This window comes from Podarcis melisellensis (assembly GCF_964234715.1).
Source record: "Podarcis melisellensis genome assembly, chromosome: 11".
Taxonomy (NCBI): domain Eukaryota; kingdom Metazoa; phylum Chordata; class Lepidosauria; order Squamata; family Lacertidae; genus Podarcis; species Podarcis melisellensis.
The window spans coordinates 1,612,764-1,638,201 of NC_138543.1; the positions used below are offsets into that span (position 1 = coordinate 1,612,764).

Here is a 25,438-nt window from a genome sequence, read left to right on the forward strand (position 1 = left end):
TATACAAATAAGTAAACCAAGTTATCTCATGTCATTTGTATATTACAAAAATAGCATAATAAATGTGTAAAAATATCTACAAAATTTGTTTCATTATTAGTGTTCAGTGTATAAGTTCTTGGTTCATGAATTGGTTTCAGCAATTAGGAAGAAGAAGAAAAGGGGCGAGGAAGAGGGGGAGGGGAATGGTGAGTGGGGCGGGGTCAGCTGGTAATACTTCTATTCTTCTACTTAGTGGGGGGAGGGGTGGTGCCAGCGTCACTTGTATTCACTTGTTGTATTTCCTTTTGGTAATTTTTTTTATTCAAATTTATAACAAGACATATTATCCAAAAACATATCCTTATTCCCCCTCCCCATTTTTCCTCCCTCCTCCCCACAGAACCCACCCCCACCCCACCCCCGACTTCCCTCAGTTCCAGTCTTTGGTTTCTCCAATAATGCTGTTTTCTGCATGTTACAAAGTTGTATAGATCCTCAAACAGTTTAGCTGATTATTATCAGTAAAAAAATTATGAATGTTTATTCCAAACCTGCCAAGGAGTCCAGTTCGCTTTGTTGCGTCTTCAGATACTTTGTGAAAGGTTCCCATTCATCCTTAAAGTCACAGTTATCCTTGTCCCGTAGCTTATATGTCAATTTTGCCAGTTCTGCATAGTCCATCAATTTTTCTTGCCATGATTTTTTAGTTGGGGTTTCTTCAGTCTTCCATCCTTGTGCTACCAGAACTCTCGCAGCCGTTGTCGCATACATGAAAATGTTTTTCAATTTTTTTGGCAGGTCTTTCCCTACAATCCCCAACAAAAATGCTTCGGGTTTTTTAACAAGTGTTAAATGGAACATTTTCTCCAATTCATTGTATATCATTTCCCAAAATTTTTTAATTACCTTACAATCCCACCATATATGATAAAATGTTCCCTCCTTTTCCTTACACTTCCAACATATATTTGAACTAGTTTTGTACATTTCCCCTAACTGCACTGGTGTTGTGTACCATCTGTACATCATCTTCATGTAATTCTCCTTCAATAGGGAACAATCTAAATTTTAAGTTAGCTTCCCATAATTTAACCCAATCTTCCATCATAATGTTGTGACCTACATCTTGTGCCCATTTAATCATAACTGATTTTACCTCTTCATCTTTCGTCTCCCATTCTAATAGTATGCTGTATGCAGCCTTCAGTAGTTTCACTTTCCCTTCAATCACTTCTGTTTGAAACCTAGATCTAGTATAACTAAATCCTTTCTTACTGTCTTCTTTATGTGTTACCACTTGTTGTATTTCCTTGGTGGTGAGAGAGGTTGGGGTGGCCTAGGGTGTGGTTGGTTGTCTTTGGTTGGTTGTAGTGAGATTTGTTTTTGTGAGTGTGCATTTTTGAATCAGGCTAGCCAGATTGATTCGTATGCTGTCGGCGGATTCTTGTTGTTGTTGTCGTCTTGTTGGACTGTGTATGTGATAAAGGGGAACATACCAGGGTGAAGGCGTCTTCTTCTATTTGTCAGTTTCAGTTTGTTGGTTAGTTTTTCTAATAAGGCTATTTCCCATACTATTTGATACCTTTGGTCCATGCTTCCTCCTGACAAGTCTCACCAGTGTCTGGCTATGATGTTTCTGGCTGCTGAGAGTAGGTGGGTTAGGATCTCTTTGTGGTGTGAGTGGGTATTATTATCTTGGAAGATGTTTAGTAGGGCCAGTTCTGGGGTGACTTCTAATACTTGCTTAATTATTTTGCATATTTCTTGTATGATTGTTGTCCAAAAGAGTTGGATTTTGGGACATTCCCACCACATGTGGAGGTATGTGCCTGTGGAGGTGCATCCTCTCCAGCATTTGGTGAGGTTCCTAGACATATTAGCATTATTTTCTGTGGTGTAAGGTACCACCTGTGAGTTTCAGAGTGAGTTCTTTTCTCTGATATGGATTTAAAGGGAGGCTTGGACCACATTCCAGTCCATTGGGTGGGGTTAATCCCATAGTCTATGTTGCCTTCCATTGTTTTTTGATTACATCAAGAGGGTTTGTGGGGTTTTGGAGCAGTATTTGGATATTATGGATACCATCCTTTTGTTGTGTCCCTTCATTGTTAGGAGGAGGTTTTCAAAGATTGTCAAGGGCCTAGTTGCTGCTGATTTTACTACTGGGTTGTTTAAGAGGGCATGTAATTGGTACAGTCATACCTCAGGTTACGAACGCTGCGGGTTGTGCGTTTTCGGGTTGTGGACCGTGCCGAACCCAGAAGTACTGGAATGGATTATTTATTGGTTTCAGCACTCGCACATGTGCAGAAGCGCAAAATGACGTCACGATCATGCACAGAAGCGCCAAATTGCGTCACGTGCGTGTGCAGATGCGGCGCTTCAGGCTGCGAATGCTGCGGGTTGCGAACGTGCCTCCCACATGGATCATGTTCGCAACCCGAGGTATGACTGTAGTGTGTTAGCCAGGGCATTTGAGTGTTCCCTAGTTTGTCTTGTATTTCTTGTGTTGATATGGGTTTGTTATTAGGCAGTATAAGCCTTTGGCTTGCCAGGTTTTTATCTGGAGGTTTTGTGCTGTGTGGTAGAATAGTGGGTGGTGTGGGGATTTTCCTTACTTTGTTTGGAGGAATGGGTATGTTGTTGTGGGGGTATTTTCAATTGTGTCTCTTTCTAGATGTACCCATTGTTTCGTCTCATTTTCTAAAATATTCTGTGGTGTACTTGGTTGGCAAAGTAATATGATTCTATGTTGGGGATTCCACATCCTCCTTCTGAGGAGGGGAGGTGCAGGTATTTGGGACTTATTCTTGTTTTTTTGTGAGAGAATATAAATGAATGATTTTTTTCTGCCATTTGCAAAGTTGGGCTGGGGCAATCCAGACTGGGAGAATTTGGAATAGGTAGGTTAATTTTGGGAGGGTGATCATTTTGATCATGGCTATTTTGTCTGAGAGAGTGAAGTTGGAGTTGTTCCATTTCTTCATGATTCTACTTTGAGGTTCTGCTTCAGTGGTTTTGGGATTGAGACTATGTCGGAGGAGGTCCAGGATTTGGGGACAGACAACCCAGCATGGACTGGATGAGAGCTAACAAACTGAAACTCAATCCAGATAAGGCTGAGACACTGTTAATGCTTCCCTAGACCGGATGGCTGGGAGGTTGTCTGCTCTTGATGGGGTTACATTTCTTCTGAAGGAGCAGGTTCGTAGCTTGGGGGTCTTCCTGGATCCTGTGCTGTCACTTGAGGCTAGGTGACCTCAGTGCTGTGGAGTGCTTTCTGTCAGCTTCACCTGGTGGTCCAGCTGCAGCCTTATCTGGACAGGGATAGCCTATTGCTGTCTATGCTCTGGAAACCTCAAGGTTAGATTACTGCAACACATTATATGTAGGGCTTCCTCTGAAGATGGTTCAGAAACTTTAGCTAGTGCAGAATTCAGTGGCCAGGTTTCTCACTGGGGCAAGACGGTTTGAACATATTACACCGATCCTGCTCTGACTGCATTGGCTAACATTTAGTTTCCAGGCCCAATTCAAAGTGCTTCCTTTGACCTTTAAAGCCTTAAATGGTTCAGGACTGCAATACTTCAAAGGCCTTCTCTCTCCATATAAGCCTACCTAGACCCTTCTTCATGTGCCTCCTCCAAGAGAGGTCCAGAGGATGGCAACATGAGAATGAGCCTTTTCTGCAGTGGCTCCCTGTTTGTAGAATGTTTTCCCTAGGGAGGTTTGCCTGATGCCTTCATTAGATACCTTTAGGCACCAGGAAAAAAATGTTCCTCTTTAACCAGGCCTTTGGCTGATTGACATCCAATGAACTTTTTAAAATGTGTTGGGAAGGGGGGGATTATTGGGATGCCTTTGCTTTTATTTTTATTATTTATTACATGTTTTTAGATTGTGCTTTTATGTTGTGATCCGCCCTGATACCTGCATGAATAGGCTGTATACTACTACTATCCTTTGGAAGCGCCCCCCCCTTGTAACTCAACAAACCTGCTGTTCCTGGAACTGGGTGTGAAGAGTGCAGCTGAATGGGACACAGCTGTGGGCATTTTTTCAGCCGGAACTCACTGGAACTCAGGTGAGCACCATTACCATTCTAATAGAACGAGGGAGGTGCTCATGGATTTCTCTTTTTCCAGAAAAATCACACTGTGAAGTACGATATGGATTTGTAACTGGCTGACTGACCGAACCCAAAGGGTGCTCATCAATGGTTCCTCTTCATCCTGGAGAAGAGTGACTAGTGGGGTGCCACAGGGTTCTGTCTTGGGCCCGGTATTATTCAACATCTTTATCAGCGACTTGGATGATGGACTCAAGGGCATCCTGATCAAATTTGCAGATGACACCAAACTGGGAGGGGTGGCTAACACCCCAGAGGACAGGATCACACTTCAAAACGACCTTGACAGATTAGAGAACTGGGCCAAAACAAACAAGATGAATTTTAACAGGGAGAAATGTAAAGTATTGCACTTGGGCAAAAAAATAATAATGAGAGGCACAAATACAAGATGGGCAACACCTGGCTTGAGAGCAGTACATGTGAAAAGGATCTAGGAGTCTTGGTTGACCACAAACTTGACATGAGCCAACAGTGTGACGTGGCAGCTAAAAAAGCCAATGCAATTCTGGGCTGCATCAATAGGAGTATAGCATCTAGATCAAGGGAAGTAATAGTGCCACTGTATTCTGCTCTGGTCAGACCTCACTTGGAGTACTGTGTCCAGTTCTGGGCACCACAGTTCAAGAAGGACACTGACAAACTGGAACGTGTCCAGAGGAGGGCAACCAAAATGGTGAAAGGCCTGGAAACGATGCCCTATGAGGAATGGCTAAGGGAGCTGGGCATGTTTAGCCTGGAGAAGATGAGGTTAAGGGGTGATATGATAGCCATGTTCAAATATATATAAGGATGTCACATAGAGGGGGGAGAAAGGTTGTTTTCTGCTGCTCCAGAGAAGCGGACATGGAGCAATGGTTCCAAACTACAAGAAAGAAGATTCCACCTAAACATTAGGAAGAACTTCCTGACAGTAAGAGCTGTTCGACAGTGGAATTTGCTGCCAAGGAGTGTGGTGGAGTTTCCTTCTTTAGAGGTCTTTAAGCAGAGGCTTGGCAACCATATGTCAGGAGTGCTCTGATGGGGTTTCCTGCTTGGCAGGGGGTTGGACTCGATGGCCCTTGTGGTCTCTTCCAACTCTATGATTCTATGATTCTATAAAATGACAGTGAAACATTTAAAACTTCCAAAAGTCTGATAATTATTTATTTCCTTGACATCTGACGGGAGGGTGTCCCACAGGGTGGGCGTGACTACTGAGAAGGGCAGGGGAACCTTTTTCAACCCAATGGCAGCACATGCCGGGGGGGGGGGGAGAGGTCTAAGTGGGCAGAGCAACATTCAAGCCATGCAGATGCCTGAGGTTTCTACACCCCCCATCTCTCTGTAGGCAAGCAAGTGACAGGTTCCAGCCAGGCAAAAGCACTTTTGTGTGTGGGGGGGGGATGGGATTTGGAGCAGGGCTGGCAAGGAGTGTTTTCTGGAGACGAAGAATAGTGTGGGTAGATTTCTGAGAGTAGGGCTGAGAGACATGGTGGGCTGCCAATGCCTCCTGGGACTGCGGTTTCCCATGCTTGACACAGAGCTCCCCAGTTCTGAATACTGTACTTACCGGTACTTTTAATTTCACAGGTGGCGGCTGATCCAGAAATACACCTAGAATTCTGGATCAGGGCACATGTCCATTGAAGACTTACACTTAAAAGTAACCATTAAGTCCAGAGAAGGGAAAGTATGGGCATAGGCTGATTTATTAAATACTTTAATGAATAAGTAAAAACAATGTCACATAGCAGTCCTCAGTATGATCATGCTTTCAAGGTATATAAATCATTTGTGTTTAGAGAAGACATCATGATTTCTGATGCAGAAGAGAGAATGGGTAGATTAAACTTACACACACATTGCTATTCCCTGTCTTCCACACTACCCTTTCTGACCATAGAATCAGGCCTGGCAGAAAAAAAAATGTGTATTAAAAGAAAACTAAGGGCCACTTTGAAGCTTTGGATCATTTCTTTGGAGTGTTCTATGTTCTGCAATGCTTTGGGATTTTACAGTCTTTTGAAATGATACTTGAATCTGCTAAAAATAACACCCTGAGACTATGGAGCAAAACTAGTTTGTTTAAAAGCTCAACTTAAAAGCTTCCAGTAACAACATTATTTCCCCTCCCCGGGCTCAGTCTATTTGTCAAGCTGCTAATATTTGATTTGGATCAACAAATGAGGCATAGGTGTGACTAGGCATCTTTTCCCAAGTTCTTTATTTTCAAACCCTCTTCCAGAAAAGTTTCCCTGACATCAATTAGCTTGAAGACCTCATCCTTGTCCCAGCCCTAAACTTTTGCACTGGTACTTCTCCCTGCACAGGGAGTGCCCAGTTCTGGTACCCTCAATTCAAAGTACGGTACCCTCAGTGCAAAGTCAGGCTTTGTTGACGCAGCAGATGTTACGACTGGGTTGTAAGGTTTTGTGCTATGCAAGTACTCACGTTACTTTGTGGGTATTGAATTGCAAAGCTGAACATTTTTCATAGCTACATTTATCAAGAACTGGGCAGCTGCAGAGTCTAAGATATTCACCTGCCAACAACAAATGTTGTATTCTAAGGCTGCAATCCTATAACCACCTACTTGGAAGTAAGCCTCATTGAACTCAATGAGAATTACTTTTGTGTAGACTGTTACAGGATTGAAATGAAAGCCATCTAACCTAAGAAACATAGACTCTAGTGTGGAGAGCCAGTGTGGTGTATGGGGTTCGCGTCTTCTGCTCCTCCACCTGCAGCTGCTGGGTGACCTTGGGCCAGTCACACTTCTCTGAAGTCTCTCAGCCCCTCTCACCTCACAGAGTGTTTGTTGTGGGGGAGGAAGGAAAAGGAGAATGTAAGCCGCCTTGAGACTCCTTTGGGTAGTGATAAAGCGGGATATCAAATCCAAACTTTTCCTCTTCTTCTTCTCTACAAGACTTTACCAAAACGCATAAACACCTTCCCCCAAACTTTAGAAATTATATGAAAGGTTACTTTCCAGAGTCTTCAGCAATTTTACTATGTTGTATTAATGGGTTTTATTTTCTTACTGACAATTGTTACAATTTTAGGAATTTGCAGCTTGCTGCTACTTGGTGACAGACATATGATAAAACTAGTAATGAAATACCTTATTTGAAAATATATAATTATTTCAACCAGAAATGCTATAGGTTCAAGACCTTCATCGTTCAATACTTCATTTCGTATAATATTAAAGTGCTATTAAATTAACATATTGGAAAATAATATGAAAGACCAAAATTGGTAATTCATTCTAACTGGATTCATTGTTACAGGCAGGCAATATTGAAATGTTAAACTCCATAATAGTCCAAAGAAATTAATGGAACTATGCATGCATTTTCATCGGCACAAAATAAGACTGAAATTTAAGGTAGAAGAACTATTTCGGTCAGCATACTATTATTGTGAAAGAATAATGTTATATAATTCAATATCTAAGACAAGTGTATATCCAACTATAGAATAGTATCATTTACGTAAACTGGAAACAACAGAATGGATCACTATATGAAAATATTTTAAAAATACTGTACACAGTTTCCTTAATTGTCCAGCATATGTAAACAAACAGCTAACTCAACTGAGTTTTAAAATATTACTTTAACATTAATTATCTTATCTTTTGCATAACATGCCAGTTTGTTCTTTCACACTATCACAGCTCACAGTGGCTCATTAGATAATTATACATCAGCTCAAAGACAGTGGAGCTCTACGGAAGAAATGGAAACATACAGTAGCTACAGATGGTGACTCCTTGCCCAACAAATGCATTTTCCTTTATATGTATCATAGCAATCTGGCTAGCAGAGCCCGTTGTTCAGTGTAACATGTGCTGTATTACTGAACGTCACTGACAAATAAGCATATGACTATATAAGTGCAAAGTCCAATGCTCTTCTGTAACGTTCATTAATTCAATCCCATGCCACCACTTATTTTGTACACACACCCCTTATTTGAACATCTGAGGATTATCTAAACCAATTTGTGTGCTCCCATCTAATCTCATATCATTGTGGTCCTCCTGCTCACCTGATACTTGATTATTCAGACATTTATGATCTAACCCAGCCTGCAAGCATTTGGATAAATGAGGCTGAACTTTATAATGTACATACAACAAGCTGTGGTTATAAGATAAAAGATAAAAGTTTATTTCCACTTTAGAAATTAACATGATCGATAGTACTGAATACTCAAAAGACGATATTGATAGCTCACAAAACTTGGAAAAACAGGAGCCATTCACAGTGGACCTCAGAAGGGGTATCAGTTTAGAGATAATGGAAACAATTCCAGGAAAACTATATTTTGTAATCACACTGCCTGTTTCAATGCATATTTTGTGTGCCCATCTACAGAAAGACATCTTTTTGAAAAAAAGAAAAGCTCCACCTTTGCTCTCTGCAAATACGCTACCCCTATGGAATTGGCAACAGAGGCAATATATACTGTAAGTGAGAATTTTACTGCTGAATTACTGCTTGAGTGAAGTGCTGCAGTTTGTTAGCATAGATATGAACATACCCAAAGATTCCTAGTTCCAGATCCCTGGAGTTCAAGTTCTTGTTTAATAAAGTGCTATAGGCTAATTTTCACACAGACTCTGGTCCAGGAATCTCTAAATTCAGGAGTCTAATAAAGAAGCTATGGGGTGAAATGACAGAGTGTTCACTGGCAGTCTTGCTGATCATAGTGGACATGTAGGCTTGTAGAGTTAAAATGTGTTTTCACAAGTGACACAAAGATTGCAATTTTGTCCCTAAGACTTGTAAAACTGATAAATGTTGTGATACTGTATGCAAAAAGGGAGACACTTTTAAATTTGACTGATTCCTAGAAAGGAATTCAAATTATCTGGTGGGTGCTTTCTTAACCCTGCTTTCTTGTCCTTGTGAACAGAAATACTTTTAAGGCCACTTAAAACAGAATTCATTTTTGTTGTCACATTCATGTAAAAACTCACACTAGCTTTTGAAAAGAGCACATAAAGATGGTTCACATGTATTTTGTTAACAAAACCTACAATTTTTGCGCATGCTGGCCATTAAGAAAAAATGTGGTCCATATTTTTGTATTTTAGAATTCAGTGGGAATCCTGGTGTAGCATTTAAAGCACTACTGCTGATTGCCAGTTTTTGTCATAGAAATTCCAGCGATCAGCTGAGGTCTGACCTTTCCCACATTAGTATATGGACTGGAAAGGGTCACACTCGTTATTTTAGTCAAAGAAATTTACACCATGATGACAGTGGTAAGATTGGTGGCATTTATGATGCCACCTAGATATGCTTAATATGGGATAGAAAAGTGTCACTGAAGAAAAACAGAAAAATGGGCAAGTGGTTTTCAAGAAAGCATTTGAAGAGTTGTTTTATAGAGGTAGCTTCAGCTCAGGTTAAACTGAACTGTTCTGCAGAGTGGACAGGTGGGGGGAATGTAATGCGTTTATATCATAATTCCGCGATCCAGGACAGTCTAGGCCTTAAGCAGAATCAAGACAGAGTGCTACTCTATTCTGACCAACTCAAAATAGACCCAATTTGACAACTGAAGAAGCATCCAAATACGCTCAGTGGGAACGGGATCCAAAACTGTTCAGCAGCACATCACAGATTAGGTTCTAGTGACTAGTCTCTGGCTGCTTAGCCTGGAAGAACTGTGGTAAATATGAAAGTAGCCTTAGAAAGTAGAATTGCAAGCTGAAAAGGCAACAATTCCTTGCCACAAATCCTAGATGTACAGACAAATGCATGATTTACACACACACACACACACACACACACACACTAACTGGCATCAGCAAACACCTATCTGAAATCCCCTCAGGCAGGGACGGGAAGCTGCATTGGGGGAAATCTGCATTGGGAAAAGAGTGGATGGGCACTTTTAACTGTCCTTTCCCAAAGCTACTTTTCTAAAACACACGCATACTAAGAGGCATCAGAGTCCGTATAATGTGAAGTTAGTCACAAAGACAGAGGTAAAGTTGGACATTTGAAATAGACTGCCAAAGAAAATTGCTTCATCCAATCAGCACATCTGAAGTGACATTTGCTATGCATTCAAGTCAGAAATTCTGTGATGAGTTCTTGTTACAGAACAACACACACTTTAAAAAGAAGGGGTAAACAATGGATTAATAAGGGGTAGAGACCTTTGGCTGGAACCCAAAGAAGTGAGGAAGTTGCGCAGCATCTTGTCATTTAAACCAGCATGCAACTCTGTTGAGTGAATGCTGCTGCTCATAATGCTTCCATCTTCACGACCACATGCTAGTAGTGTCAGAGGAACTAGATTAGAGTAATGCAGATCTTCAGAGGTGTGGTTCTATATGGTGCTTTGTTCTCCAGTTAAGTCCTTATAAACAGTTAGGCTGGGGTGGCTGAAATTATCCAATTAATGTGGTCACTGGCCATTGGAGCTCAGAATAATTTTCAAAATCTCCTTCAAAACCTCACATATATGGGGGGGGGGCACCAGGTGGAGCATTGGGAGATGGTCGACAATAACATCTCTCCGACCCACACGAGGTAAATTAAGAGGCTGCTATGGGAAGTATGCAGCCTTCCCGCCCCCCCAAGGAGATGGGGGGGACTGCCTTGCCAGCGGTGTCCATAACGCACCCCTTGGCACAAGCCCTCAATGAGGTTGGCTCTTCCTGACGCTGTCTCCAATCAGCGTGTGCTGGTTCGCTTTAGCTCGAAAATATAATTGGAAACATATAATTGGAAAGAAGCTAAAGCACATACATCAAGCAAAGTTCGGGAGATAAGACTGCTGATTAATGGATCTCTGTTACCGGAGCGACGGATGGGACAAATAAATCAAGTGATGAACCACCATTAAGAGACTGGTATGTTTGGAGTGGAACAGAAGGGGGGTGGAGGAAAAAACTTTGCTTTTCTTTGTCTTATGTGAATATTAATAACCCTCCACCCCAGAAAGAAGATCGTTGCATTTTATTAATCACAAACAGGAATTCAAGAACTGTGTGGAGTGGATTATAGATTAAAGAGATGACTGGTAAACAACGGAGAACGGAGGAAAATTTTATTACGCAGCTTTAAATGGCGTCTCGCTAAGACAGGCTTGTCTAAGAAAGACGGGGGAAGGAGGATCAGGATCATCGGAATGTGAATGATGATTGGAATGTGATCTTAACCTGACAGAGCCCTCCTGATATACTTGGCAAGCCTGAGAAAATTAAAGGACAGACCGAAGATAATTTTTTTATGGAAGTGTGGAATGGCTGTCCCTAAGTGATATGATCTTTGGAGAGTGTAAAACCCACACAGAGGATGTCTGTTTCCAACCCGCTTGTGAAGATTATCAGAGATCGCAAAGAAAGGAATATATGATTACAACAAGAAGATGAAGAAAGTAATAAAGAGACTATCTGGATAGAACTGGATAGAACTGTTTAATTAAAGCAGCAATATAAGTGATGCTTGGACCCCCGTTCGGAGCTTGATGTATGGGTACCCCCAACAAAATTTAAAAATCTGGCTGTATAATATGGAACTAATGTGATTTGGAAATAATGTGATTTGATTGGCCTGTTAATAAAAATTATTTTTTTTAAAAAAAAAAACCTCACATATATGTTGTCAGAAACAAAAGAGAATGGCACATTTACAGAGCTGGTAGCAGCCCTGGCATATTGCTAAGTAAGGATTAAACTATTTCTCCAAAATCATTTCACAATTAAGGTTTTCTTCTTCTGAATGGTACTGTGCTCTTTTTGCTGTTTTAGCCCCTTGCCTAGCACGAACCACATTTAATCCTATTGCAAACATGGTTGGAGGGTGGGCCTGAGGGAGACAGAGGGGGAGATGGCTCTTGCATACCAGGGCAGGGTATTATTGTTTCGCTATCTTGCCTTTCTAGACAACGGAAGCATACTTAAAGGAATGGCTTTTGCAGTTACCAGAAATGTTAATTTCACTCTGGTGCTTCAATTAACTTCTAAAAAGGATTTGTTTTGTCACAGAACATCATTCAACATCTCCAGCTGTTCTGTGCTCACCCAAGTTCAGACCACACGATACACATACAATACTATAAACACCAAAATGTTCAGTTATAACCATGCCTTAAAATGAAATAATGGCAGCTAAATGGAGGAACTGGTAGAAGAATATGGCAGTGACAATGAATGAAAATAGTTTGAAAATAGTGAATGAGATGGGCATGGTGCACAGAACAATGAGAACAGGATGCCAGTTCTTCTTTTTTACTACCTTCTCACTATGACATTTTAACAAAGTCCTGTGAAATACTTTCTAAACTGGTACCCGTGCTTAAAAAAATAAATATTTACTATTCCACTTAATTACATTCCTCCTGAGCTTGCTCAACAGTGCTAAAAATCCCATTTAAAACAGGAATTCATGTGACTATACATAAATTCTTCCCTTTCCCTCATGCTGCTATACAAAAGGCATATCTTTTCGTCCCTTCTTGAAAATATAGACATTTGTGCCACTGCAAGTTAATACAAAAAGGATACAGGTGAATGGTGAGCGTGTTAGCTAACTTCTTTTTACAATGATCAGGCAGAAGTATAGGGATGTGAGAAATCTGGGGAAAGTTGACGGCTACTTTGTTTTCAGTTTCTGTAGAGTAATACAAAGATGCCCTCACTAGCTGTCACAGCGATGGTACTGAGGTGGAAACCAGCATCGTCAAAACACCCTCTTTGTATGCATGTTATTTTGTTTCTCTTTCAAACCAATATATCCCTATTTTGAAAGGCAGATTTCTTAAACTGCTCACCCATTTATTTATTTTTAAAAATGTCTCTATAATTTTTCCTTCCCCCCTCCCCCTCCCATTAAGTGCAAATGCCAACTAGGTCAAGATACAGAACCTCAGTGCTTGACATTGACGTTATGAAAGTGCTAACTTCACTGTTGGCAGATGCCAGCTGTTGCTGACCTATAATGGTCTGAAGTTACTTCATTCTGCTAATGAAAAAACTGGAGAGCAGACAAGTCTCAGACAGTTCTTCTTGTTATGATGTACATATTATCTCTAACTATGCTTGCTCTCAAAGCTATGGAAGGCACCTGTTCTAGAGAGTCTTCTCATTGATAAGGTGTCCGACCTGTTCTCTGGTCTGGATGACTTGCTCCTCTGGAATGTACTTCGGAGGCTCGTTGCATTGCGCTGCCTGTCAAGTTTATCACTGATGGAGTAGCTTTTCTTTGTGTGTGCATACAACAAGTTGGACTCATCTGCAGAGTAACTGTTGGCCCTCTCTATTTTTGGAAGAGGGATATTGTTGGACAATGTTCTAGATGTATTGCTATCTTGAGATGACAAGGGAACTGCTTTTTTGTCTTTGGTTTCGGTATCCTCATTGTCAGAGCTTGGGTGACTTAGTTCCGCTTCCCGCTCTGGGTGGCAGCATCCTAAGTCATCAATTTTGTCTCCATGAACTCCAGGAAAACTCGACCTTTCTGCAATGGTTTGAGGAGCACTGACACACCTTGTATCAATGCAGTCTGTAATGCTTGTGTACTCTGCTGTTTTGACTGGCACTCCAAGGCTGCTGAAATAGCTCCGAGAAGGAGAGAACATGAAACTGTGAGATTTTACTATTGGTGCTTCCTCTAAAATAAATGGGGTTGTAGCCAGGTATCGGCTGCTTTTAGACCTCTCCAAAGTATGGTACATGGGAGGATCTGATTCCCATGGGTTTGAGCAATCTGCAATTTGTGAATAGTCTGAAGAAAACACTCTTGTTTCCATCGATTGGTCTTCATAATCAATACTCCTGCCAGAAATTCTATCACCTGGAGTACTGCTGACATAAGCACTACTGGAGACAACACTGGAAGCTATCTGAGCTTGGAGAGCTGGGTCTCCAGTCCCAAGGATGTTCATTGAACTGTCAAGGGGTTCTATGACAGACTGCAGCTCATCCATGGCTGAGACATAAATATCTATGCAAGAGGAAGGCCGTCTGGAGTCCGGGGCAATTGACAGAGTGCTTGTAGGCACTAAAGAAGGGATTTTTTGCTCTTTTGAGACAGAGTGAGAACTACTGGCACGGTGGAGGCTGAGGGACCTTTCTTTGAAAATGCTTTCAAATTTCTCCAACCCGCACTTGTCCTTCATGTTCACTGCATAGAAGGAGTGACTTCGCAAGCGGGGAATGACTGTTGGAGAGGTTGGTGACATGGACTCCTCCCCCGTGGGATCAATGCTTTCTTGAAGTTTGTATGTGTTTCCCTCCTGGCTGTTGAAGCTGCTCTGTCGGACAATGTAGGCTGTGTCAGTACAGTCAGAGGATGTTCGAGACCGTATCTTAGTGGCCTCCCCTCTGTCTAGGCCAGTAAGCTTATCTAAGGCTGTAGCCATTCGCCCTATCATGTCTTCCAGTTGAGCAAGCCGGATGTCTACAGTCTGAAGTGAAGCCTTCATGCAATGCTCTCGTTCATTCACTTCTTCTAATCGCATGGCCATATTCTCTACCCTACAAAAGAAAAGTAAAAAAGGAAGAGAGAGGAAAGCATAGTTAATTTCAGACTGAACAAATAGGTTAGTATGATTTACTAAACTTCAGGTTTCTTGCATCCAATTTAACAGAATGGGAATGATGGTGCTAACATTGAAAGATTTTGAAGAGATATGGGATTTATTAATGGATTGGTTACAGCTCAACCAACTAAATGATATTTTCAAAACAGATAAAAAGAAAGGTTTTAGTTATGAGATTTCAAGATTTCAAAAAGATCTGTTAGAAAACAATATTAAATCACTGTCGAAAATGTATACACTCCTCTTGGAATGGCATACAAAAGATGAACAGGTCAAGTTGGTAATGATACACTGGGCAAGGGATTTGGGGTATAATATTCAGATTTCAGATTGGGAAAGGTTACGGAAAACGGATTTGAAATTCATGGCATGTTGACTTCCGGGGCCGGCGTGAAGGGGAAGCTCCGCAGAAACGGGTCATCCGCTACAGTGAAGCGGAGACCCTTGCTGGAAAACCACAGGCAGCGTTAGCCTGTGGCCGTGGGACTCAGCGGGCACCATTTGCGCCCCCCGAAACGTCAAAGGAACCCCGTAAGGGGCTCCGGAGTGTGAAAGGGCTGGCGAGGTGCTGTGAGTCGATCGCTCTTTCTGCGAAGTGAAGCCGCGAAGCTGCTGTCGGTGAGCGCTGACCTTCTTCCTGGGACAATTCGGCTATAAAACAACTACCCGTGAGTAAGACGAAGTTTATTGACCTGGGGGCTAAATTATTGGAAATTCGGCACTCAAGCGGGAGGTGCAACCAGGAGGTCCGCCTCCCGGCTCTGTACAAAGACCCAGAGCAAAGATGTTTAACTTTCTAATGCCTTGGAAACTACGTCTTTAAAGGGCATTAATCTGAGCGTCAACTGAATTTAGCCTACTTTTTTACCCGTGGATTTTACCTTTTACTTGTGGATATATCCCTGCTTTCTTATGGATTTACAAAATCTCTGAGAGACCCCTGCAATCGGGCTGCCAGACTATTAGTGCTACAAAATTGCTAGAACTGTCAATTGGTTAGAATTGTTACAGTGGATTGCTACATTGAATTGCTATGCTGGAAACTCGCACCTTTTGAGACATTGTAAGTATTTAAGGTTCGCTCTGCAAAAGATTAAAGGACTAAGAAGGTTCTTAGGAATTGGAGGCTGTTTGACATTGATATTAATATTTGAGAGACTTTAAACAACTTGAAAAATTGTATGAACAGTAACTTTCTCTCTTGCAAGAAACAGATCCCCCTAGAGGAACATTGAAATTGTGCAACTGCTGGGGGATTTTTCCATTTAGGGACTTGTGGATTGCCATGGGAATTACTAATCGTGAGACTGACCTTGGCGCATAGACAGTGGTGGGATGAGTTGGAAAACAAGATCAGGCAAAGCCAAGACACAACAAACTACTATAACTTCACAGCTATCATCGGTTCCTATTGTCTCCGTGACACAACAGGAAGACTCAGAGCAAGAAAAGCAAGAAAGGCCTGAAGGAATGGCCACAGGTGGAGACACATCAGTATTAGATAAAATTCTTGGAAAATTAGATGATCTGTGTAAGCAAGTGAATGAACATTCATCTAAATTAGACCAAAATACAGCCAGTGTAAATAATCTGACTCAACAAGTCGGTTTAAATGCACAAGCTGTTGGGAAACTCTTGGAAACCACTACTGAAAACCGCAAAATTGCGGAAGAGGCCCAACGGAAAGTGGAGGCCGTGGAACGGGAAATAAAACCTATGCGTAAACAGATTGGTGATCATCAGGCATACCTGTCTATGGTGGAATTAAAAAGTAAAGAAAATAATCTGAGATTGAGGTCAGTCCCAGAACTTGAAAAGGGAGATCTAATTGAATATTTGACAAAAGAATTTGCAGAATTTTGGTCTTTGGAAGAAGATAAAGACTTTAAAATTGTAAGTGCATTTAGACTTGGAAAAGGAGGGAGGAAGGTAAAGTCTAGAGACTGCCTGATCTCCCTCAGAACGAAGGAAGAAAGAGATAAGATACTGAGTGCACATTTTCAAAAGACCTTAGAAATTCAGGATATTAACGTGGAAATCTACAAGGACATCCCGAAACACTTACTGGAACTTAGATCTGATTACAGAGATTTGGTGACACTACTGAGAGGCAACAGCATCATCTTTAGATGGGAGTTCCCCCAGGGACTATCTTTTACTTTCAGGGGGAAGAAAGTTAAAATCAAAACAGCTGAAGACAAGGAAAATTTTTTGAGCGACTACGGAGAAGACCTTCAGAAAGGGACTGGAGGTGAACTAGGAGCCTTAGGACCTGGACTACTAAGTTCTGTACCTACACCTTTGGGTTCTGTGGACTCTGAGAAAGTGATACCACCGCCAAAGGAAGAATAGATACACTTCAACATGTCTCTGCAACTACTAAGTTGGAACATTAATGGCTGTAACTCCCCGGAGAAAAGGAAGAAGATATTTCATTTATTAAAAAAGGAACAATTAGATCTAATTTGTCTACAGGAAACACATGTGATTAGGCTTCATAGGAAAGTCTTAATTAATAAGAGACTGAGTCAAGAATTTATTTCATCTGACAGAGTGAAGAAGAGAGGAGTTGTCATCTATGCAAGAGAAAGCCTATCACCAAAATTTCTTTTTAAAGATGAACATGGAAGAACTTTGGCAATTGAAATTCAAATACAAGGAGAAAATTTTTTGATCTTGGGAATTTATGCACCAAACGAGGGGAAGTCGGAATTTTACAAGAAGTTGCACGAGACAATGCTGGAGTATATTGACTACAATAACATCATTATCATGGGAGATATGAATGGGGTGGTATCTACGAATATGGATAAAGCACAAGGCCAAAATATAACAAAAGAGGGCAGACTACCAAAGACTTTTTTTGAACTAACTGACAATATGGACTTGATTGACATTTGGAGAACAAAAAACCCCCTAGGAAGAGAAGGGACCTTCTTTTCTGAAGCTAAAATGACATGGACAAGAATTGACCAAATATGGATAACTAGAGGACTGGCACCGAAGACTAGAAAAGTGGAAATCTGCCCAAAAACATGCTCCGACCATAATGCAGTAAAGATGGAAATGAGACTAACTACGACTGGTACCTTCAGATGGAGGATGAATGACACCTTATTAAGAGATCAAGAGATTGTTAAGAAGGCCCCAAAAACTTGAAGGACTATTTTGAAGTAAATCTCAAAACTACAGTGGAAAAAAGAATAATCTGGGACGCAAGCAAGGCAGTTATGAGGGGGTTTCTGATACAGCAGAATGCAATAAAGAGGAGAGCTCAAAATGAGAAAAAAGACAGAGTCTTGGAAAAAATAAAAGAAGGAGAGAAAAAGCTAAGATCGAAACCAAAGTCACAGGAGATCTTGAGAGAAATTAAATTATATCAAGTACAATATATGAAATTAGTAAACAAGGAAGTTGAATGGAAAATTAAGCAAATGAGGCAAAAAACTTTTGAATCGGCAAATAAATGTGGAAAACTGCTGGCATGGAAGTTGAAAAAAAGACAGAAGTTGAACACGGTCACCAACCTTGAGATAGAAGGGAGAAACATACAGAATCCTGTGGAGATTAGAAAGTGCTTCCAGAGATACTTCAACAACAACAATATTTTATTACGGCCATAGGCCCATACAGGTAAAAACAACACATAAATAACAGCTTGTGCACGTGGGGAAAAAAAACAGCCGCTAAAACACCACAGTAGCAATAAAATACTATAAAATAGAATGGCATACTACGCCTTAGTTAGCTTGTAGTGCTCCTTGGCGTCGCTTTTGGGTAAGGACAGCGACCAGGAACCTAGCCACATTCAGGGTCGTATGGGTATCCTTATCCTGCAAGATTTGAGCAAGGTGGAATTTTGGTGGGGTACCCTCTAGTTTCTGTATGATTGATCCCAACAAATTTGCCCGTGGCACATTGAACAGGGGGCAAGTGAACATGATGTGCTGGAGCGACTCCGGCGTCTCTTTATCACATTCGCACGTGGCGGGGGGTTGGCCCTTTGAGAATCTATGTCTCAGGACGTTAGAGGGAAAAACGTTGAACCTCGCTTTGGTGAAGGCCAGTCTATGGGCAACAGTCGAAAGGGAGGAGAGGTATGATGGAACACAGTAAGTTAAAGTGATACCAATGTTCTGGGGCGAACAAACACCTCCCCCCAGCATATAATTTCGCTGTAGATCGATGTCATCCAGTCTTTGGCGGATCAGTCTTTGAGCAGTAATTTGGTCTAGTTTTAGGGAATCTGAAGGAGAGATTCCATAACTCAAGAGTTTGGCATGAATTCTACTAGTCCAAAGGCTAGAGAATTCATCTCACCATAAGCATTGGACAAGGTAGTGGTTTGGTAATCTATGCCACAATGATAACCAATAATTGAAGACTTGCTTCCACAGGCAAGTTTCTAAGGATGCGATCTTCAGTTCTAGTCACATGGCTGCGTTGCTTACGCACAGGGGGAGCATTAGGAGCCGACGCAGGAATTGATTTTGCAGTGTCTCAAGAGGAGCAAGATCTGTCATCACGGCCCAAAGCGGGGCAGCATACGCAAGCACGGCAACCACTTTTGCCTTGAACACCTTTAGGGCCGAGGGAACATGCAAAGCTCCATCCGAAAAAAAGAATCGGAGGAGCGCATAAGACAGAGTTTTGGCCTTGTTAAGTAGGTGTTGAATTTGAGCTTTCCACCCCAAATTGTGTTGAAAAATAACACCTAGGTATTGAAATTTTAGGACTTGCTCTATTTTTGCCCCACCAAGCTTCCATTCGTATAATCTCCGGCTTCTGGAGAAAATCAGAATCTTGGATTTAGCATGGTTGATGGTTAATTGGTTGAGTTGACAATACGTGGCAAAGATCTTCAAAGCTCTGGTTAGTCCAACACGTGTATAGGATAGAATTACCGCGTCGTCCGCATATAAAAGGAGTGGGCAGCGGTAGTCCGCAAGTCTAGGCGCGTGTGTACTTGGAGATGAGTTAACTAGGGGTGCTCGCATGTTGCTGATGAATAGGCTGAATAGACAGGGAGCCAATATGCATCCTTGGCGCACACCCTTGTTTATTGGTATCGAATTTGTGAGGTCGCCCGCAGGAGTAAGTCTCACTCTAGCAAGGGTACCTTCGTGGAGCTGACTTATAAGCCATAGGAGTCTTCTATCGATGCCCTGTTTCGCAAGTTTCTCCCATAGAATATTTCTAGGAACGCTGTCAAAGGCTGCCTTTAGGTCTAAGAAGGCAGCACAGAGGTAGCCCCGGGGGGGAGAGGAGTACTTTCGTGCCAGATGGTAAAGAACTATCGCATGATCGGTTGTAGAGCGTTTAATTCTGAACCCTGCTTGTTCGTGGCCAATCTGATTAGTCTCATCTACCCATCGCAATAGTTTAGTCAGCAAAAAGCTGGCATAAATTTTCCCTATAATCGAAAGGAGGCTGATGTTACGGTAGTTTTCCGGCTCCATTGGAGAACCTTTTTTATGAATTGGTACTATAATGGCCTCCTTCCATATTTTAGGGATGAGGCCAGAAGCGTTGATTGCATCGAAGGTTTTGGCCAAGATGCCAGCCCACCATTTTGGGTGTAGTTTAATGGCTTCAGCAGGGATCAGATCGGGCCCTGGGGCTTTACCCGGTTTCAGCTGAGCTATTAGCTTGGCTATTTCGTCAGGTTCGGTGGGAGGCCAAATAGGTAGGTGGGTAAACAGATGCGTCAGGTGGTCGGAGGGAGCATCTGCCTGTGAGAAGCATTTCTTCAGGAACAATTCCCATGTCGGTGCAGGGATGACTGCCCTTGGGTATTTCCTCACCCTTCTGTTGATCAAAGACCAGAATTCCCTGGATCTGTGTGATTTTGAAGCAGTAATCAAAGCCTGCCAGCGATTGTGTTGCCACTCACGTTTGGCAATTTTCTGCGTGCGTTTGTAAACTAGCTTGGCTTGTGCATAACTAGCTGGCAGAGTAGCTGCATCGGAGGTCTTATATACATTATATATAGCACGGAGGCGCTGTCTTGCTTGTTTACACTGAGAATTATACCAGGGGGCACCGTAAGTATATTCATTTCGATTTAATATTTTGGGTGGTAACCTGAAGAAGGACGTAAGATCAGTCGTATGATGGTGGAAGCATTTCAGCACTATGCTATGCTCGTCTGAGGCAGAGCCTATGTTAGGATGGGGCCCGAGGATTACTTTTTGAAAGAATTCCTGGTACCTTTGAGCCTGGGTCTCCGACCATTTGATTCCTCTTACTTGGAGAGATTTGTTGGTTACCATCTGGGTCGCATGTCTATGAGCCTCCGACTGCCAGTTCAGGGAGAGCTTGGCTACAAGGGGAAGATGATCACTAGATTGTATATTCTTGATCTTAAAGGTGGAAATGCACTTAAGTAGATCCCTGGAGACCAACAGGTAATCGAGGACGCTGTTTGATTTAACGCTCAGGTGGGTAAAATCCCCAGGAATGTCAGGGAGACATGTGCCATTTAAGGGGACCAGATTTAAACGGATGGCCATTTGATAGAGGAGTACTCCAGCCTCATTTGCTCTGTGGTCTTTAGAAGTTCTCCTCATGATATGTTCCAGATCATAATTATCAAGGTTTGGAGTAACCCACCATTTGACTTTGGTCAGCGAGTCCCAGTTTGCTGCTGTGCGGGCGTTAAAATCGCCACCTATTATGGCCGGGGTATTAGGAAACTTAACATAGCATGAGAGCAGATGCTCTTCTAGCGAGCCCCATTTAGAGCCAAGTTCGGGGGAAGAACCCCCAGGTGGCAAGTAGACATTTGTGACTAGAAGTGAGATCTTTCCCCCCGCAATCAGCCCGGTAAGGGCGTAAGGAGGCAAGGCCTGTACTAGGGTAAGTTTAGAATGTAGGTTGAGGGAGATGCCTATTATTAGGCCCCCTTTAGGGCGGCCTCCTTTCAGGGAGGGGCAGGCAGGGAGTTCTAGAAGCTCAAAGCCATTTAGGACAATTTTCTCTACTTCCCACGATTCTTGGAACAAGATGATATGAAACAGGTTAATATACTCCAAGAATTCTGGATCAAGTTTTTTTCCCCTCCAGCCCGCAATGTTCCAGCTGAGGACTGATAGGGGGGAGTTCCTGTTGTGTCCAATTCGCTGTCATTTCAGGGAGAGATGTGTGTCCTTAGGGGGCAGGGCAGACCCCACAAAAAAGTCAGTTATTTTACTTTGCATGGCTGGCACCTGCTGAGGGTACCTAGTCTTGAAGTTGGTAGTGAGGTGTTCTGACTGGTGTAGCAGGACGGGTCTCCTGCTGGCTGACCCAAGGGCGGACACTTCAGTGGGAAACTCCACAGGATTTGCTGAGACTGCCCCACCGCGAGGTCTAAAGATCGCCGATGAAACCATTTGATTTATATGTCCGGCCGGGTCTTCAATCAAATCCGGGCCATTTTTGGATGTAGGTGGAACACTCCCCTGGCCTGGTGCTATCGAAGATACTGGGGATGCTTGGCGTACTGGTACCGTTTGTATGTCGGGTCTATGCCGCTCAGGGGAATATGAGGACTCCAGTTCCGGCATTGATGGATTAGTTGGTAAGGAATTGTTTTGGTGGAAGGAACTCTGGGCTACACTCTTCAGCGGGGAACTCTTGGAGGGTGAGTCAAAATTTATCAAGAGTAGAGATGGGGGGCCTACTTGTGAGACGAAACCTGGATCTGCCAAGCATCGGTGGGCTTTGCCCTCAAGTGGGGGAGGCATGGGTTTAGGAACTGGACTAAGGTAAGGAAGACTTCCTGCTTCCTTAAAACACGGCACCGAAGAGCTGGCAGGATTATCCTGAGAAGTGAGCAGGACTTTTCCGTTCTTCTGGACATGTATGAGCTGATGATTAAGTACTTCTAGTCTATCAATTATTTCTTGTTGTTCCCTCGGTGGGAGGTCGCCAAAGGTGGCTAAAAGCTCTCTTTCCTCCGGCGGGGTCAGAAGATTACTTGTGCCAGTAGGTTTCTTTAGAGCTCGTGGGGGCGTATAGTAAGTCCAGTTTCGGTGCGGATGGATATCCTCCGGGAGAGGAGGCTCGATGTCCCGAGGTGCTCCCGACCTCTCCGCCAGAGTCCGCTCCTTGCCGTGCCCGGCGAGTAAAAGGGGGTGGATCTTACTATCCATAAAAACTCTTGTTGGGGTGATATCGTACCTAGCCAAGAGTGATTTCTGCCTGATGATAGCTGAAGGGATCCTTGGAGAGTAAAACGCAAGCATCACTTTCTGTGGCCTGAAGTGCTGGTTCAAAGGTAATACTGCAATGAGATCACATTGTGTGGTTTCTATGTTTAGGAGATTGCTTAGATGCTTTTTGACCCCATCCAGAGTGAGCCACCTTGCTGACCCTGCTCCAATGTTTAGGCAGATTTTCTTAGGTTGCAGGGACAATGCTTGATGTTTCAGTGCAGGGTTTGGTCTGTATTTAGGAATCACACTTCCTTTTTTGGTTGAGGATAAGGTTCTCCGGAACTTCAATTCCCCCGTATCTACCGATGGCTTAGGCTTTGACCAGAGGTTATCAATTTTCTGTTCGAGGTTACATAGCTGGGAGGATAGCACATCAATCTTCTTGAATATGCAATTAAGGGTTCTGACCACAAGATGGAGATGTTCATGTTGTTCTTGTCTTGCGCAGTCCTCAGTTCCGGTGTTTTGTACCACCTTCAGTGGGACACTCCTTCCTCCTCCAAGCTTGCCGTTTGCAGTTTTAATCTGAGGTGAAAATAATTCCTCTGGTGTTGACATTGTTTCTGGGGACATTAGAGGGTAGAAACGGTTCTGGGTTTTCACCCTATAGCAGTGTTCTGTGGGGTCACTCCATTTGCCAGACACGGGGGGGTCGGTTTTTGATTGTTTGGCTCTTGGGGAGGGCAAAGCCTCGTCACAGTCTCTTAGGCGTTTGCCTTGACCCATCGTTATGAGTCGTTTAAAATGAGTCGTTTAAAATGAGTCGTTTAAAATAGCAGTGGTTAAAAGGTGATAAAAAGTAATAGAAATAGCAATACAGCTGAATGTGAGCTGGCGGGAAACCAGTGAGTCGAAGGCTGCTTCCAAGGCTGCCGGAGAATACAATTATCTTCTCATTAAAGCTGATTTACGATGCAGGCTTCACAGTTATCGGCAATGTGAACTCCTGGCATGGACTCCAACACCCTGGTACAGTCTTCAGCAAGAACTTGAAAGGCTGGGAGCCGCAACACAAATTTAAGGAGGATTCAAGATGAGCTCCGGCAAATGCGTCTTACCTCATCGCCATCTTGGAAACGCCCCCCGAGATACTTCAAACAACTTTATACACAGGGGCCGCAGAAAGAGATTGCTATAGACCAATTTTTAAGAACTAATGGATTACAAAAATTATCCCAAGAAAATAAGACAATATTGAACTATGAGATAACGGAACAGGAGATTGAAGGTGCCATTAAGAACATGCAATTGGGCAAGTCTCCAGGGCCGGACGGGTTAACCTCCAAGTACTATAAGACTTTGAAAGACTATTTAATTCAATCACTAAAGGAAGTGTGCAACGAGATTATGGAGGGGGAAAAGGCACCGGAGTCGTGGAAAGAAGCTTTCATCACACTCATACCAAAATCCGAAGCTGAAAAGACACAACTTAAAAACTACCGTCCCATATCCCTGTTAAATGTGGATTATAAAATTTTTGCAGATATTTTAGCCAACAGACTGAAAAGAGTGTTAAATGAAGTAATACATAAAGATCAGGCAGGCTTTCTCCCAGGCAGACATTTGTCTGATAACACAAGGAACATTATTGATATATTGGAGTTATTGCAGACGAATACTAATACAAAAACAGTGTTAATTTTTATTGATGCGGAGAAGGCCTTCGATAATATTTCTTGGAGTTTTATGAAAAAAACCTCAAGGGAATGGGTGTGGGACGAGGGTTTGAAAATAGTATAGAAGCAATCTATTCGGAACAAAAAGTAAAATTGATAGTTAATAATGTGGTGTCAGAAGAGATTAAAATTGAAAAAGGAACACGACAGGGTTGCCCTATCTCTCCATTGCTATTTATTTCGGTCCTGGAGGTGCTCTTGAATATGATTAGGAAGGACCAGTTGGTTAAAGGTGTTCAGGTCGGAGCCAAGCAATATAAACTTAAAGCCTTTGCAGATGACCTGGTTTTGACGTTGCAGGAGCCAGAATCTAGTACGAAAAGAGTTTTAGAACTGATTCAGGAATTTGGTCAGGTGGCAGGACTTAAATTAAATAAGCAAAAAACCAAAGTATTGGAGAAAAATATGATTTTTACGGAAATAGAAAAGCTTCAGAAAGAGACAGATTTAAATGTGGTGAAGAAAGTGAAATACCTAGGGATAAATATGACAGCCAAAAACCTGAACTTATTTAAAGACAACTATGAAAAACGTTGGTCAGAGGTAAAAAAAGATCTAGAAGTATGGTCAAATTTGAAGCTCTCCTTGTTGGGCCGAATTGCTGCTATAAAGATGAATGTATTGCCAAAAATGTTGTTTTTGTTTCAGACCTTGCAGATTGTGGACAGGATGGACTGTTTCAAGAGGTGGCAGAGATATATTTCTAAATTTGTCTGGCAGGGCAAAAAGCCCAGAATAAAATTTAAAATACTGACTGATGCTAAAGAAAGAGGGGGGTTTGCCCTGCCAGACATGAAACTATATTATGAATCAGCAGCTTTTTGCTGGCTACTTCTTGAAAACACTGACATTCTGGATTTGGAAGGGTTCAACAATGCGTTTGGGTGGCATGCATATTTGTG

At 42.4% G+C, this 25,438-nt stretch overlaps 1 protein-coding gene and 1 long non-coding RNA gene across 9 annotated transcripts in view; both read right to left on the reverse strand.

The window, feature by feature from the left end:
• Nucleotides 1-7,337: 7,337 nt before the first annotated feature.
• Nucleotides 7,338-11,896, reverse strand: LOC309380670. The gene is made up of 2 exons (XR_014173006.1): nucleotides 11,710-11,896; nucleotides 7,338-10,570 (listed from the first exon to the last, which is right to left on the reverse strand). It is a non-coding gene; the product is annotated as an uncharacterized lncRNA (long non-coding RNA).
• A 10-nt stretch (nucleotides 11,897-11,906) lies between these two features.
• TRPM3 (transient receptor potential cation channel subfamily M member 3) overlaps nucleotides 11,907-25,438 on the reverse strand; it is a gene marked incomplete at its 5' end in the record, with an annotated part of 408,936 nt that continues 395,404 nt past the window's right edge. For all 8 annotated transcript variants that reach the window (XM_081930365.1, XM_081930366.1, XM_081930360.1 and 5 more), the window contains one exon: nucleotides 11,907-14,597. In XM_081930365.1, coding sequence (XP_081786491.1) covers nucleotides 13,151-14,597 — 1,447 coding nt within the window. In that variant the 3' untranslated portion in view covers nucleotides 11,907-13,150. The remainder of the gene's footprint in view (nucleotides 14,598-25,438) is intronic.